General features: G+C 38.3%; 1 protein-coding gene, 1 long non-coding RNA gene and 2 pseudogenes across 2 annotated transcripts in view; all 4 read left to right on the forward strand.

Annotated features, from left to right (window-relative positions):
- LOC149106124 (uncharacterized) overlaps nucleotides 1–6,343 on the forward strand; it is a 6,562-nt pseudogene extending 219 nt beyond the window's left edge.
- A 2,464-nt stretch (nucleotides 6,344–8,807) lies between these two features.
- The window catches only part of LOC149106125 (uncharacterized), a 25,519-nt gene continuing 16,826 nt past the window's right edge, over nucleotides 8,808–17,500 (forward strand). Inside the window, exon 1 of the long non-coding RNA XR_016209728.1 lies at nucleotides 8,808–8,976. This is a non-coding gene — a long non-coding RNA (uncharacterized LOC149106125). The remainder of the gene's footprint in view (nucleotides 8,977–17,500) is intronic.
- Nucleotides 10,931–14,436, forward strand: LOC110050646 (creatine kinase M-type-like; annotated as a pseudogene).
- The window catches only part of LOC149106126 (uncharacterized), a 2,905-nt gene continuing 2,282 nt past the window's right edge, over nucleotides 16,878–17,500 (forward strand). Inside the window, exon 1 of the mRNA XM_089298289.1 lies at nucleotides 16,878–17,500. This exon is cut by the window's right edge and continues 2,282 nt beyond it. Within this exon, the coding sequence (XP_089154415.1) occupies nucleotides 17,062–17,500 (439 nt within the window). The 5' untranslated portion in view covers nucleotides 16,878–17,061.

Here is a 17,500-nt window from a genome sequence, read left to right on the forward strand (position 1 = left end):
TAGGCGACTCTGAAGTTGGTAAAACCAGTCTAGTAAAGTCGCTCACTGGAAAACCATTTGATCCCACGTAGCAAAAAACCCAAGGAATTGATCAATGTTTTGTGGATAACGAGTGCAAAAATTGTAAATTAAAGGATCTTGCTTTCGGAAATCTTTGGAGGTTCCTTAAAAGCGGCCAAGAAGCATTGTTTTTGAGCACAAGTGACACAGCAACTGTTCCCTGGCGTTTCTTTTTCGTTGTATGGATTTGTAACGCGATATTATTGTTCGTTGTCAGAGGAGTCCAAGGAATAAGATCTCATTTTGCCGTGGAAGTACTGCTGAGTTGTTTAATTTCCCTTCTTCACTTTGGTCTCAAGATTCTTCAAACTAGTGTTCTGACACACTACAAAAGTACCGGCAATTTAAGGTTTATATTAGCTACCTTGTATTTCATTCTGAGCCTTCGTGGCTATTTGATTGGTTCATGTCTACCTGTAGTCATATGTTATTTCGATGTAAGTTATATTGAATTTGCCAGTACTCGTACATTTCTTACGCTGGGCACAGGCGCTGGCATTGCTTTTGTCACTTTTTTTCTCCTAATAAGACGAATTCAAATGCCTCTTGGTACAGGCCAGCTAGTAAAGAATCAAAACTTTATTGCAATTTTCCCCTTTTGCCGGTTGTTATTCTCAATCTTTACTGGGTTAATCATTGGTTTTGTTGCAGCAGTACCGATAGGTTTAGACGACGAGTCACGTACAATTGCTGAAACACTCAATACTTCGATCCCATTAAACTGGCATACTGTGCAGACTTCGATTACTTCTTTTCTGTTCCTTTCTCCAATAGAGTTAATCTGCGAATACGAAAATTTGTAAGCGTTATGTTAAGACGTGGATTATGTGGGCCTTTCAATATACTACTCATTTTAGCGGCCTTTTATCATTGTAAACTGGCAATTACTACGCCAATATTCTATTTTGTAATAACATACCCTTTATTTATTTGTTTTAGTTTCTGTCAAGTATGGTTTCGCGCTCGTTCAATGCCTAATCTAACGGGACATCTAACTAACAACTTAATGATACTAGTACTAATGGCCACTAGAAAAATTGACACGGCCAAGTTAAAAGGTGCCCTGAACGAAAAGTTTCCCTCACTCAAACTGCAGATCCTTGATTTTGCTGGAGATAAAGAATACTATGCCTATCATCATATGTTTCTCAAGAGCCAGGCTATTTATATCATTGTATTCAACATAGCTAAGTATGTAGAAAATAACTTTCGGAATATAAATGCAGCCATCCAAAGGCTTCAGTTCTGGTTGGAATCTGTTTGTAGCCATGTACCACCGAAAACACCAATCTTCCTTGTTGGGACACACAGAGGAGACTTGGACAAAATCTGCACGGAAATCTTAAATGATCATTTAAAGAAAAAACTTTGGAACCCCTACTGCGATGAGTTGGTTGTAAATGATGTTGATGAGTTGATCTTTTTTCCTATTGAGAACTCCAAAGGAGAAAATGATGTTGGAGTCCAAAGCCTTCGAATAAAAGTCATGTCTGTTGCTGAAGAAAGAGAGACAGCTAGAGATTGTGACATAACTTTGTCATGGATTACAAGCCAAGATGCAATTACCAATCAAAGGGAAAAGGAGAAAGCCCTGCTCTGGGTGACACTTGAAGACTTTCCTTTTGTATTTGACAGCATCCTTTGCACCAACTTGTATGAAAAAACCTTGAAGTACTTCCACGAACTAGTGAGACAATCTCAGATAGTGCAGAGCGCAATTGATAGCTCTGGTACAGTAGTCCCATAAGTACTCACCCCTACTCGGTTTACTTCCGGTTTGTGTCTACCTTGGTAGTCTGCTACGGCTTTTCCCCTTTGCAGTGTGTATGTTTCAAGGTTGTATTTTCATTCAAGGTCCAAACATTACGCACAAATTAATTACTACTGGTGCTTTAAGTTGATTTTCGTTCATTTTAAATTCAACAATACGCTGAAGCAGCAAACGTGACAATTTAGCTCTTCACGCCAACTTTGTAACTTGATACTTTTGTTTTCCTCGCAAAGCCATGTAATATGAAACCCCTGTTTTCTCCAAAACACACGGAAGATGTCCTTGTTTTTTGGAGATAAATGAAAGAAAGTTAAATATCTAATGTAGTGATGAAGAAACGGAACAGAGACGATGTTTTACTTAAAATGCAAATTTTTACCGATGAACAAGAACTAATTTAATTATCAGATAGTCACGAAATACCACTTTCTTTTTCTGTTGCCACCTTTGTTGTTAACAATAAAACAATTCAAAATTAACACACAACGATATTGATGGCTGAGAAGCTTTTCAACGAAAAGTATTGAAGATAAACAGCGCTACTTGGCCGATATGAATGAGTCTCCTCAAAGACTGATTAAATTAATTTGCGCTTTCATTAGGTGCCACGGCATCTGCAGCAATATTTGAGCATTTTCCTGGTCTCTTTTGTTACAAATTCACAATTTGCGGAGTATTAACGCCACTAACTTGAGAACTTTTTGGTCTCTCTTACAGACACAATTAAGGCAAGAAATAAACAAGTCGCTAAGGAGAAGCAATATATTTGAACTCTGACAAGCACACTATTGTAGATTGAAAACAGCAGATGATATTTGTTGAACCGACCTGTTTGTAACTCTAAAAGCTACGCAGCCACAGTAACGTTTCACTTTTGCAATAAAAAGGGACAACTGGCGCTACCTGAAAAATAACTGCCGTCCTTGGTCACATGACATGATATATAAAATACTGCGTGTAAAGATAGTGTATAACACTAACAATGCTAGAACGCATGCGTCTTACATGTTGAGCTCTACCATAAGGAAAACCACTCAACATTTGTGCGTGATTCCGTATGCAATGTATCCTTCACCTAATATAGAAGCCACGAACCCTAACTAATCTACGCATGCATTTAGGGCAAATTAGTTTTGTTCTAAGGAGAATGGTACCACAAGGAGAGCAAGGGGTTACCTGAAACAAATATATTGCTTTTCGATGTTCAAAGTTAAGCGACGGCGATGGAATGTGTTTTACGTAGAGTACACATGTACCTTTCCCACCCTACTCCCATTACTTCCTTGCCTCTAGACTAATTAATTAATTGAAATTAATTAATTAAACAAACATTAAAGTTTACACCTTAGCGCCTTAGGGCCATAGCGCCATAGCGCCATAGCGCCTTAGTTCCTTAGCGGCAGGCAACCCCCATAACCATCCCAATAGTGCACTCTGCACTAACTAGTGAGACAATCTCAGATAGTGCAGAGCGCAATTGATAGCTCTGATACAGTAGTCCCATAAGTACTCACCCCTGCTCGGTTCACTTCCGGTTTGTGTCTACCTTGGTAGTCTGCTACGGCTTTTCCCCTTTGCAGTGTGTATGTTTCAAGGTTGTATTTTCATTCAAGGTCCAAACATTACGCACAAATTAATTACTACTGGTGCTTTAAGTTGATTTTCGTTCATTTTAAATTCAACAATACGCTGAAGCAGCAAACGTGACAATTTAGCTCTTCACGCCAACTTTGTAACTTGATACTTTTGTTTTCCTCGCAAAGCCATGTAATATGAAACCCCTGTTTTCTCCAAAACATACGGAAGATGTCCTTGTTTTTTGGAGATAAATGAAAGAAAGTTAAATATCTGATGTAGTGATGAAGAAACGGAACAGAGACGATGTTTTACTAAAAATGCAAATTTTTACCGATGAACAAGAACTAATTTAATTATCAGATAGTCACGAAATACCACTTTCTTTTTCTGTTGCCACCTTTGTTGTTAACAATAAAATAATTCAAAATTAACACACAACGATATTGATGGCTGAGAAGCTTTTCAACGAAAAGTATTGAAGATAAACAGCGCTACTTGGCCGATATGAATGAGTCTCCTCAAAGACTGATTAAATTAATTTGAACTTTCATTAGGTGCCACGGCGTCCGCAGCAATATTTGAGCATTTTCCTGGTTTCTTTTGTTACAAATTTACAATTTGCGGAGTATTAAAGCCTTTAACTCGAGAACTTTTTGATCTCTCTTACAGACACAATTAAGGCAAGAAATAAACAAGTCGCTAAGGAGAAGCAATATATTTGAACCCTGACAAGCACACTATTGTAGATTGAAAACAGCAGATGATATTTGTTGAACCGACCTGTTTGTAATTCTAAAAGCTACGCAGCCACAGTAACGTTTCACTTTTGCAATAAAAAGGGACAATTGGCGCTACCTGAAAAATAACTGCCGTCCTTGGTCACATGACACGATATATAAAATACTGCGTGTAAAGATAGTGTATAACACTAACAATGCTAGAACGCATGCGTCTTACATGTTGAGCTCTACCATAAGGAAAACCACTCAACATTTGTGCGTGATTCCGTATGCAATGTATCCTTCACCTAATATAGAAGCCACGAACCCTAACTAATCTACGCATGCGTTTAGGGCAAATTAGTTTTGTTCTAAGGAGAATGGTACCACAAGGAGAGCAAGGGGTTACCTGAAACAAATATATAGCTTTTCGATGTTCAAAGTTAAGCGACGGCGATGGAATGTGTTTTACGTAGAGTACACATGTACCTTTCCCACCCTACTCCCATTACTTCCTTGCCTCTAGACTAATTAATTAATTGAAATTAATTAATTAAACAAACATTAAAGTTTACACCTTAGCGCCATAGGGCCATAGCGCCATAGCGCCATAGCGACTTAGTTCCTTAGCGGTAGGCAACCCCCATAACCATCCCAATAGTGCACTCTGCACTAAAAAGGGCTGATAATATACCTTGACAGCAAAGATCCAGAGATTTCCAAATGGGTTCTTCTCAAGCCTGAAATACTGGTTGATATTATCATCCAGCTTGTCACACCACCATCACAAATGATCCAGGAAAGAGGCTTCAGACGTGACTGGAAATTTCTGCACGACAAAGGAATGCTGACTAAATCACTGCTGACAAGAGTAATCTCAACAGTACAAGGAAACAAAGAAGCCATAACTGCATTCCTTGAGGAATACGATTTGATCTGCCCCTTGTCAAACAAGAAGGTAAACATTTGTAGCTTAAGTGATGATGAAGAACACAACCCAACTCACTTTGTTCCATCCTTGCTGCCAAAGTACGCAGATAGATGCACTCCGGTATGGCATGACAACACCACAGACAAGAAGTTCTATGTGTTCTTCAAGAGGTTCCTTCCAGAGCCCCTGTTTCATCGCTTGCTATCTCGTGCCCACAAGAACAGCAAGTTGGAGTTTCCAAATGGTCCAGCAGTTGTGTTCAAAGATGTTGGCAAATTCTGGATGAGTCCTAGGCAGCCCTACAGACTAAAACTGATGAAAGAAGAGGCAATCATTGAAGTGACATTCAGCTCCAGGTAATTTTAGAAAAAAACTGATCTTTTCTTTTGAACTTTTGCAGAATCTGGTCATGTGATATTCAAAGGATACTTTCCCAGCCCTTCTAGCCTAGCTACTCCATTAAATTCCAATATTAATTTTCTATTACTGCTGTGCATACCTTTTAATGTTAGTTGTGAGTTATTTAAATTTAAAACCATACACTTACTGGTTACATGTATCTCAAAGTCGATTTTCATTAATTCCCAGCGTGAAAACACATGTATATTCAACATTTTTTTTGGAAGTTCAAGTGTTGATTAGGTTTATATTAGGGTGGCCTAAAACAATTTGGTCTTCACTATAAGTCTATACCCACTGTGCAGAAGTACATGTAATTAGTTCAACTATGAAATTGCATTTTCCTAAACAAAGCCAATGCTTTTGTAATTAATTTTAACAGCAACATGCAACGCATGAAGCCAGCAGATGTATTGTGTCAAGTGTTTTCCATGGTTGATGGAATTTGTAAACGGAATTTCCCCTTTGTTAAGTTCTACTGTGGACCAGCCTGCCCTTCACAAGAGTGTCCTGGTTACCAAGACAACTACATGTACACACCACATCAACACACCAGACGTCATGTGTATAATGTCATGCCTGGACGTCAGGGAGATAACATTGCCTCCCTGTACTGTGTGAACAACAGTTTTGAAGAGGAGATGGAAGAATGGATACCATAGATTAGTTGCACAGGTGAAGGATTAACATTGCTTGATTTCAGACAAAACCAATCCTACCACTGTTGTGTAAACATAATCACTCGTGTCACTCGTTAGCTCACGTATAAATCACCACTGAATGTTTAAAAACTGACTTGAGGAAGGAATCTGGCTAAAATAGGTAGCAAAGGTTTCTTAAATACTAAATGAAAAAAACCTATAAATAACATAAATTTAATTGGCAGTTGAAAAGTTTTACGTTAGGCCCATGCATGGCATCTAAGCAAAAACGCTTGACTCAGGGCACTTTTTCTTAGTGAGACATTTAGTGAGTAATTTACACTTTATATTTCTGCTGATTAACAAGGCAAATGAATTTGTGTCTACAGGTGTATACAGTGCATTTCTGGATACATATGCATCAGCATGTACTTGAGAAAAGGAACCAATTTGGGAAGACAAGATTTAGAGTCGCATAAACAGGAAGGTAGACCAAGTGATGTACATCAGTTGCCTGATTATCAGACTTACTCAGACTAATACGTCAATATGTCAGCTGTTCCCTCACCAAAGAATGGTCTCAGTGAAGAAAATAACGCAAAATGCCAAACTAGGATTTACATGTACTTATTTGCAGTCACGTATTTAGAAATTCAGATTTATTTAATCTCTATTTTAAACATAATTTGCTAAATGACATAAATACATGTACCTAAATAATGGTGACCTTAGTATAGTAAAAGTTACTCTTTGTAGGAGGTCCCTTGAAACTCCATGTAGATTTAACTTGGCATTCCAGGTTAAATGTACTTCAACTTTAAATCAGACATTCTAAAAATTCTAGTTTTTAGAATAACTAGAAAAACTTTCCATTAGATGGTCAAACCAGGCACGCCAGGCAAAATCATCCTCACAGCTGGTCAATTTTCCCGGTGCCTGGCCCTTAATGAAACCCCTGGTCGGTTAAAAGGTTCAGTTTTAAGTCTTTTAAATCAGGGCAACATTGACCATCCTAAAGTAACACAAGTTACCGTACATGTCAAAGTTTATCATTTAAAAAATTAGCACTGCATGTAGATTTGATTTGGAAGGAAAAAGCAAGAGCCCCAGGTGTAAACCTTTCTTTTAACCAGAATTAGGATTTCCTTTTTTGATAACTGCTCTTTTGAGAATTTTAATTTTTGTTAAGAATTTTACATTCATTAAGAGTCATTTAACATTGCTGTTTGTTTTGGTGCACTGTAAATTACATTCCCACTTCTAAACATCTCACTGAATGATGACATTCACGCAGTATCTCGTGACACCTGAGAGGCTTATGTTGTTACAGTGTATATACTGTTAACTGTACAGAGTATATACATGTACAAGATTTAGTGTTAAAATAATATTATAGAAATCAATTATAAGTATTATAGTAACTGTTTCAGTAGGAAAGCTGTAATATAATTATTATTTAGCTTTCAAAACAATTAAATTACCACTGAAAGCAAAATTTTAATTGTCACAGTTGTATTAATGGTTTACTTTCAGCAAGTGACTCAGATAACGTCTGTTGTAGTATTTAACATTAATGAAGCAGCTAGATAAAAACAAGATTCATCCTTTACTCTGTCCTCATTGTGCCATAGGATGCAAACGGTGTAAACTAGGACTCCGTTAAAATCTAGTCCTATGAAACTAAATTCGATTTTTGAACAAGCTTTTTTGGTAAAAAAGTTTCTATGTTGCTGTTCTACATTCCCAACCATGATTCGGGGATTTAATAGCAGAGTCAATCCTTGCTTACAACTTAATGTGAGGTCAAATGACGGTTAATGAAGGACTAAAAAATCTCACCTTGTAGTAAAAGCTGAGAGCTTTCTTTTTAAGGTAAAACAATTTTGATATGTCTGACTACAATGAAAACCTAGAGAGGTTACTGATATAATTAGATCTACCTCACTTGTACCACAGTGGGGTATACTAGGTTTGCATTCTTAGCTTAGAGGTAGCTTACAGATGTGCTGCTACAGCTAAGTGCTCTAAACATTTCTTAAGCCTTTAAGCCCTAGTGTCAAAATACAAATTCTCCTCACTGGTATCCATACATTTCCTTATGGTAATAACTACAAGAATTTGTTAAAGATCATAGAAATTTCTATTTCATGATGATGTCTTTGATTCTCACTACCTTCTCTCTTGATTTATGTATTGATACTGTCAGGAGAAATTTGATGCCGGTCACTCTTAAGGCTGAAAGATGATTTTTAGTCTGTATTTCTAGTCTTCGCATTTTCGGGAGTTTGTTTACATTGTTTTGTTTTGATTCATGTAAGACATCACAAAATGTAAATTTCAAAACTACTTACATGAAGTAATTTCAAGGTTTCATTTCAACCGCCATTATGGATTCTAAGCTTCATGGTTCGTTCTTTCTGATATCACTTGATGAAACAACTTCATAGCTGTAAAAATCAAAGAAAATGTCTCAAAGATAAGGTACATGTATGTGGTTCATAACAAATGACATCAATTTGCATTTCATCGAATGAGACTCACAAAGATTGGGGTGCTGAGACTTCAAAGTACAGACTAGTGTGCAGTAGAATTAGTACTTTATGTAATAAAATAAGCATGTGCATTTAAATAAAACTTAATTAATTGATCAAAATGTCTAGTGCATATATCCCCTACCATAATCCAATCATGGGACAAGGCGGGGATTAGTAGGAAAACCCTAGGGAATTTGAGGCAAAAAGGGTAAGGAGGAAGTGTTTAGAATTTTTCAGTCTCGGGCTGGTTAAGGAAAGTTAGTGAAGAATAGTGCTGACCCTGACATTGTGAAGTCATCACATGTCCATTATATAGAGTGAGCTCTTGCGATGTTTTGAAGAGGTCAAGAATACTTGGCCTACATGTACGTGGAGATTTGCCAAAATCAGCCACAATAAACAATATCTTGAAATAGAACCTTAAGGGTACAAGTTATGTATATTGAGTAATTACCTTCCATTCTTAAAGAACACTTATAATTGGCTGTAATTTTTCAAGAAAACAAAACACACAACATTAGAATGCATGTTTTCGGAAGAAAAATTGCACGAATATATATAAGGGCCAACGCTTTTGCTACTCTTCACGAGAATTGCTGTACTAATTGTTATTATAATTTCAACCCGTGAGGTAGTTTTGAGAATCTAAATTAAAGTGACATCACTTTATCAAATTCTTAACCAAGCTTTGGAACAAGGAACATTAATGGTGGCCACCTAAATTCTCAGAAATAAAGGTCCAAAAAACATGAGTTCTAATGTTTGTAATAGGTTGAAATTTGGCAAGATATCTAGGAGACACCTATTGTGCATGAAAATGTAAAAAATAGGTATCGAGAATTTGATCATAGAGGCACTTTAACGGTTCTGTGATTCTCAAGAGAAACCAGATGCTCCTAGGGAGAAAGAGAAGGATCTCAAGAGAAGCAAGACAAGTGGTGGTAACCTTCTTTTGATTGGTACTATAACTAAGCGCTGCATACATGTGCTCTGGCTACCTGGACAGTAAGAATGAAGTAGCATTACAACATGAATGGCCCAAAGCTCGCATGAGTTATAAGGACTTGTTCAAAGATTGTCGAGACCCACCAGCAAGTAATGGAAATTTTTGATCTGGAAAGATCCCCCAGGTTCAGGGATGTTTGACAACTTTATGCACCAATCACTTCGAAGCTTCAGCATCCCTCTCCCCACCTCAGGCAACACACGGGCATTTGACTGTCATCCATACCCAGGGAGTAGGGAGTTTGACACAAAAGGCCTTCCCTGGTGTGGGTAATTTGAACCTTGCCTGGTTGGGGTGGGGAATTTGAACCGGAAGTTTAAAATTTGAATGTGCCATTCCTCAAAAGTTTAAATACCCAGGGGATTGCCTGGGGTGGTGGGTGTTGAAGCTTCAAATTGATCGGCACATCAAACTGTATCAATGCAAATCCCTGTCCTCGCTGGTGCTGGGGGGTAGAGGGGGTGTTGATGTGTGCGTTACAAGAAGCCCTGGGGCCCGTTTCTTGAAAGCTCCGGATAGTTTTCGAGCCTGCAAAGCCATTTCTAGTTAATCGGTATTTAAAGATAAAGAAGTGTATACGTCTGAAACTTCTTGTATGAAAGGAACTTCTTTTCCTTCTGAGAATATGTGCATAAAACATCTCTGAAGTCATAAGGTCTGAGATTTTGCTACGGCTTTTCGGGACCTTCGATAAACGGGGCCCTGATCAGCATTGCCTTGATCATAAACTGGTAAGCTAAAATGCCAATGACTATGATTTTAGGCAGGCTTCAGCGTACAAGATCCAGGGTCACTTGACCTATTGGCCTACGTATTTCTAAACACGTTCACAAGAATTTAGACACTTACTGTAGAAATCTGGGAATGGTATATGTAAAAACATCCGCCCAACTTGTAAAATGCAATTAAAACACCAATAAATTGCTGAAACCAAGCGCGCACAACACAATTTCAGGCTTCAAAACATGGCTTACTAAAAAAACTAGATCTCAGACTTCTCTCGGTCACCTACAGTAAAGCGCGCATTGAAGAAGTAAAGGCGCGCAAAAATATTTCCCGCGTATTTGTAGTCGGGCAGATCAGGGAAGATGGCAGCGTTTAACATTGAAAGAAATTTCTCAAATAATTTCTACTGTCGGTCGTTATCGTGATGATGAGTCTTCTTCGATCTTCAAGTAGCCTTGCCAATTCTCATGCCGTTCTATTTCGTCACGAGTGATGTCAAATTACCTTGTTGTGATTGTGACATTGCTTCGAAGTACTGCTCTATTGTGCCAAGCTGCAAAGAATAATGGTATTTTTACCTCAAATTTTAAAAGACTTTGCAGACAATCATTACTGTTTACTTGGAGTTGGCGCCTCTCTAGGGGCTGGTCCATTGCTCGCACTCGGCTATTGTTACCGCCAGAAGAAACACGACATGAGTAGCTTTCCTAATCTCACGAACAACGCAAGCATCACGGGAAAACTTCTGACACCTAAAATGTTCTCCTTACTGAAAGACAAGTGTACTTCAGAAGAGTATGACATGGATGATCTTATCGAGTCTAGCCAACATAATCTGTCGGCAAATTTCACTTCAATCCCGAACTCCGCGGGATTACTGGCGGGCGATGAAGAATGTTACGATCTGTTCAGTGAGTTTATTGACCCTGTTATTGGCGAAGTTTATCAAATTGATGAGATGAAGAGTTTACGGTCAAAGGTGAACTTGAACTGGGAGCTGATCAAAGGTGGAAAGCTTTACGGAGCAAACGTGCTGTCTTGTAGATTGAGTACCAGTAGAAATATACAAGGATACCGCTTGATTCCCGGATGTCCAGCAGAAGAGCTATTTGAGTAGATCGGTACCAGAAGAAAAAAAAAAGATTCAAAATCACAAACTGTTGCTAAGGTGTAGGCTTGCAACGCATAGAGAGTCAAATTTTGAAGTACTTGTCTCTAACATCTTTCACCTTGAAGCTTTATCAAATTGGTCGAGTCTAGGCAAGGATCATACTGTATGTAGGATTTCGTGTCTAGCATAATCTGAGGAACCATCCATGTTTTTTTACATCTAAGCTAGAATTGTTTTGATTTTTATCTTTTCACTTTATGGAACAGTTTCCTTCGAGGAATCCTATCTATCGTTGCCATAACAACACAAGAAACTTGCTTTACTTGATTATGGCTTGAATTCGGACTCCTTCCCGCCACAGCTGTCACGTGACTGGCCTAAAGGTCGGTTCATCTGGTTTACCGCAGACAGACAATGCCGTATATTTGTTAACTTTATTTATCACATGAAACTTGTCATAACTCAGTCTGGAGGCGATATACAGAAGGTTTTTAGACAATACAGAGAGCTTCTGTCGTTCATAGAAGGATGTCTAATACGAAAAGGAAATAAGTTCATGTGGAGCTCAAAATACGGATTTCTGACGAGTTCACCACATGATGTTGGTACAGGACTTGAAGTTCAAGTTAAGGCTCGATTGCCAAAACTTATCAAGGGGAAAACTATGTACACAAAACATGGACTGAACTACATAACCCAGCCTCGTTCCCAAAATCCTTTACTCAGTCCTCGAAAGGAGGACAAGCGCCCAAGGAACGGGGTTGTAAATAGCCCTGGATTTTGACAGTTGTTTACATGACTCAACCTACACTAGAGACCGAAACCGGCTTTGCAATTTAGACGGTAGAGGAGAAGTCTACAACAGTTCGGATTGTTTTCTACGAACTTGCGCGTGACGCGAAACTGAAAGCGCGAGAGGAAAAAAAATCTAGTGTGCGAGGACAAGAAGACGAGAACAGGGAGGTCGCTCTTCTCTCTCGTTTTCTTGTCTCCGCGCACGCTTCAATTTTTTCCCTCCCGCTTTCTTGCGCATCTTGCTAAACGGTCTAAGGGTCGTCTAACAAAAAAAACGGGCCTATATATAAGTCTTCTTGATTCGTAGATTATATGTTTGTAGAAACAGTTTTCGCAACACCATCTTGTGGGCGATCAAGGTGATGTACAGTAAGCAGGACCTACCGTGAACATGTCAGCTAACTAAACGCGCGATCAGCTTCAGGACTATGTTTTTAACAGAATCAGAGTGTCATGATGGTGCATTAGTTTTAAATTACCTTTCCTTGTTTCTCAAGGTCCGAGATTTGAACGTATAATAGACGAGCTGCCAATCAAAATAGAACTTGCAGGTGAGAAGATTAAGTAAAATACGAAAAGCAAATGAGATGGGATTAATACTGATGTTTCGAAATTTTCATTTGTCAATCTAATACTTACAAAAACGCCACTAATGTTTAAGAATCAGGAATGAAGGTGTGAATATTGTGCTTGAAAAGCCGCTGACATTTGCCAATCAGAAAGGAAACGTTTTGCGCCAGTCCTGCAAAGCGGAAATCGTGAATATTACACAATTCTTTGGGAAACTTACTTACTATTCGTTGTCGGTTCTCACTGATACTCTGTGTAAAAAACCGTGTTTACAACCTTTTTGACATGGTGGAAAAGTAGCCCGGGGGGTGGGGTACTGCCTTATATGTGCTATATAGTTATGTGCGGCCCCAAAGAGTAGGGTTTTTCAGCCACTTTGATCATAAATAGGGCATCGATTTTGGCCATTTTGGTCTTAAATAGGGTGTGGTTTTTAGCACTCTAGTCTTGAATTGGGTATGTTTCTTGGAGGAAGCTACTTTTTCATCATTATCAATAAGACCGTCAACAAAAGCCCTTCATAACTTATGTTGAAAGTAACTGTGCCTGCCGCAATGGTCATAAATAGGGTATCGAATTTTTGGCCAGGTCATAACTAGGGTAGCAAAAATCGCTGATTTTGGTCATAAACAGGGTAAGGGTTTTGGAAATGGGCCGCACAACCCCACCTAACTTTTCTGGGAGTACCCCCACCCCCGGGAAAAATAGCAAGCGGTCTTTTGAACAAGTCAGTGTGACGCTCATCCTTTGAGTGTTTTAATTCACCTTCTCCACTAGCTGTCAAACATTTGTACTTTCACTTTACATTTTTAGTTGATCCACAAATCACAGACGTAGTGTGCATCTGTAACAAACACAAAGTGCAGCTGACAGAGGTAAGTATGAGGTGATGACTGACAAGATAAAAAATTTCAGAAGTATTGAGACGAAATTCCAAAGAAACAAAATCGTTTCTTTGGAAATAAAGTCGGTCCTCTTCTGCTCAAAAGTTGTGCCCGGTTGACTTAGTGTAGAAATTCATAGGGAACCTTTCCGCAAAGACGTAGTCTGCATAACGGCCTTGTCTATGAGTGCCTCGCTCCTTTAAACCAAAACTCCGGTTTTCTATTTTAAACATTTCACTCTCATCTCCATGACCAAGCCATTTATATATTGAAAGAATTGGTTGCCTTCTGACATTAGAATAGTTTTTCTAATCCTTTTAAAATGGGCGAGGAAAAAAGTATTCTTGTGACAAAATGAAATTTATACACTATTAATTAAGAATGGATTCTGCTTGCTCGTTTCACCAAATATAATATATGTAGTTGTACCAGTACAAATTTTATGATAGAAAAAAGTCATGTTCATCATATCACGAACATTGGACACAGAGAACAAATTCTGGCTCTGAACGAAACAGATTTACTTTGCTAATATTGAGTCCGTCAGCTCGCGTTTCGAGTGAAAATCTTTCTTAAACATATTAGAAACCGATTGATTTTATTGTTCTCTTCTTCGATCGCAGGTTGATATTATTCAGCAAGTTATCAGCAGTGTCACTCTGCTTCTTGAGATTGACAAGAGGAGAGAACATCCTGGATTTGCTTCCATAGAACTTTACCTCTAGCTACCTCTAAACAGATAAGTTATATCTTTAATACTAATTAACTGATGTAGTCGCAGTAACATGTAACATTTTCTTCAGATTCTTCTTTATCCGTTCTACGTATCATTTAATTTATTGCATACCATAAAAAACCCCGTTTATAAGCCCCCTCCGTCTGTAACTCACCCACCTCATAATTATAAATGTCCCCTATTTAAAATCCTCGCGGCCCTATGTGTCACGTGGCACGAAGGGGACAGTCAAATTTATAATCACCGCCCTTTTTTAGGTCTCCCGTGTTTAGCTGTTATAGATACGGTCTGTTAAATAGGGTCTGTTCCAGTGGTAATCTCTATACCTCTATTTTTCCTTATTTAATCAGGCAATAACGTATTTACAGAGCACTTAATAAGCAAAGGTTTTGTAAAGTGTAAACAAGTAAAAATTAGCAATAAGAAATAACAACGTTTCGGTGGCATCGTGACACCACTTTCAAGTTTAAATGCAAAAAGATAAACTGTCAGCAAATTCGCTCAAGATTAACATACTTCGTAACTACATATGCAATGTCACGCAAATAGTTTTGCTTGAATTGAGTCCGACTGGACATTGAGAGATGGTGTTAATTCTCTAATTAGCAGTATTTCATGCACTAAACAATCGAACTTATTCATGCACTTCCTGAGAACGGAAAAATGTCTGTACAGGTCTTTCGGAACAATACAGTGTTCGTTAATGAAGTGTTTTCCTTGCATTGCACGCAAGTTATGTAGGCTATACTCTCAGGCACTTGCACCAACGCGTGGCTGAACACACTAAACAGTCTTCTTCCATTGACAAATACTTCATTGACGAGCACTGCATTGTTCGCTGCTTATCTCTAAATCCCCCAAACAAACATTTTGATCTGAAATTTCAGTGTTTCCTGCATAGAATGCATGACAATCAGTGTTAGAGAACTGATTGAGGCTGTCATCAGACCTTATAGTGTTATTACTAAAGCATGGTTAGGCCTGAGTATGGTTAACAGTTTATAAATTAAAACAAAGACGTTTTTTTTGTTTTCTTTTTTGAGCCGACAATGAGTTAAATGCTGAATGGCACTTTACCAACCACTGCAAGGTGGTACGTAGGCCTACTACTAACGCCGTTAAAAAAAATGGAATATTTGCCATGTTTACCAAAATCGCAATTTATGATCATTGACGTCAAGAAGATGTATGCTAATATACAGAAACTACGGCTCCTATTCAACAACAACAACAACTACTACTACTTTTATTATTATTATGACTCGCATATTTACAATTAAACGAACGTAGTTTGAAGTAGAACGTAGTATTAAACAATTAAACGAACGTAGTTTGTTTTTTTTGCCAAAATTGACAAGCATCAAGTAGCTGTTTGCAAATCGAAACTACGGACACTAACGTCATTTCTGGAATCAAAAAGTTGTGTGAATTATTGCCGTGTTTAATAAAATGACAAGGCTACTTGCAAATCCGCAGAAGACGATAGCTACTGACTACAGTCAAACCTGTATTAGGCGGACATCCTCGGGACCCATGCAAGTGTCCCCTTAAATAAAGGGTGTCCGCTGAAAACAGGTTCCCTCAGAATTCGTCTTAAAAGGGTGTTCTGTCGCACTTTGTAGTAATCATCGCACTTTGTAATACCTGTCGCACTTTGTAATAAAACTGTCGCACTTTGTAATACCTGTCGCACTTTGTAATAACACTTGTCACACTTTGTAATAAAATAGCTGTCACACTTTGTAATAACAAGTTGTCGCACTTTTTAATAAATTAAGCTGTCGCACTTTGTAATAACAAGTTGTCACACTTTGTAATAAACTTTCAAATTTCCTTTGAATAGGATATTTGGTAGAAATTATATGACTTAACTAATCCCCCAAGGCACAAATACGTTCTTCCTTGATATTTTGCTCTGCATACTAAACTGACCGGACGAAAATGAAACTCGTTCTCCCCCACGCTTCTCGCAATTGTTATTTTGGAGATAACACAGCTTGCTTAGCAACGATGGAATGCAATAAGTGAACAGAGGGCAAATAACTCCTGGTAAAAATAAAAAGATACGCGAGAGGGTTGAGTCCAAGGGTTAGTAAGGGAGATGGAGACTTCAAGTGACTTGCCACATGTTCTATATGAGGTAATTTTTGGGGGAGTAGTCACAGGATTTAAAATAGTTGCTACAATCATGGCTAAAAGTCGGGATACCTTGAACACCATTACAAGACAAATACCAAAATTCTTTTTGTTCTTTTTATTTCACCTTGTCGCGATTTCATGAAGTTACTTTATTCTTTTTTTAAATGACAACTGCATGTACTAAAAAGTGTGTTCATCCGTTTGCCTAAATAATAATGTACAGATTCGTTTTCGGTTCTACTCGAACGGCATCCCACGACATCTCATGATCGCCACGTTGGCGACTCATTTTCAAGCCTGGTCACCAGAGGCAAAATTTTAGTCGCCATGGCGCCTAAACTGGTCGTAACTTGGAGGGTTAATATTTATAAGAACAATAATAATAATAATAATAATAATAATAATAATAATAATAATAATAATAATAAAGCTAAACAAATTATAATAAAGTTAATTAGTACATGGATAGTGAACATATGAACAACTCCACCATAGGCTCTTCCGCTTATGGGCGGTCTTGGAGAAAAACGTCATTTAACTTTGTGTCAATTTTGACGCCTAGGAGCCGGCTTTTCTATTATGATAAGACTATTCTTTTATTGTGCAACTTCATAGTTTTTTCCTTCGATAAAGCCGGTATGGCATATAAATGGATCTTAGCCTTTATGAGCTGCCTTATGCTGTGTTTTTGCAGTTTCGGAGCAGAAAAGAAAGGGAGATATTTTCATTCATTAAGCGACGAGGCTTACGAGACGCTGTTGCTGCTGGTACAAGGAAATTTTAACGTGCCCGTGGCAGAACGCACACGCGAACAGAGGAATGCAGTAGTGCGCTATTGGCGCCAACGTGATAGCTTACACCTTGGACCTCAGTCTACCCCAACACTGTACTTTGATGGCA

The sequence above is a fragment of the Orbicella faveolata genome, unplaced genomic scaffold (assembly GCF_042242905.1).
Source record: "Orbicella faveolata isolate gen_17 unplaced genomic scaffold, um_ofav_v1 contig_3, whole genome shotgun sequence".
In the NCBI taxonomy this organism is placed as follows: Eukaryota; Metazoa; Cnidaria; class Anthozoa; order Scleractinia; family Merulinidae; genus Orbicella; species Orbicella faveolata.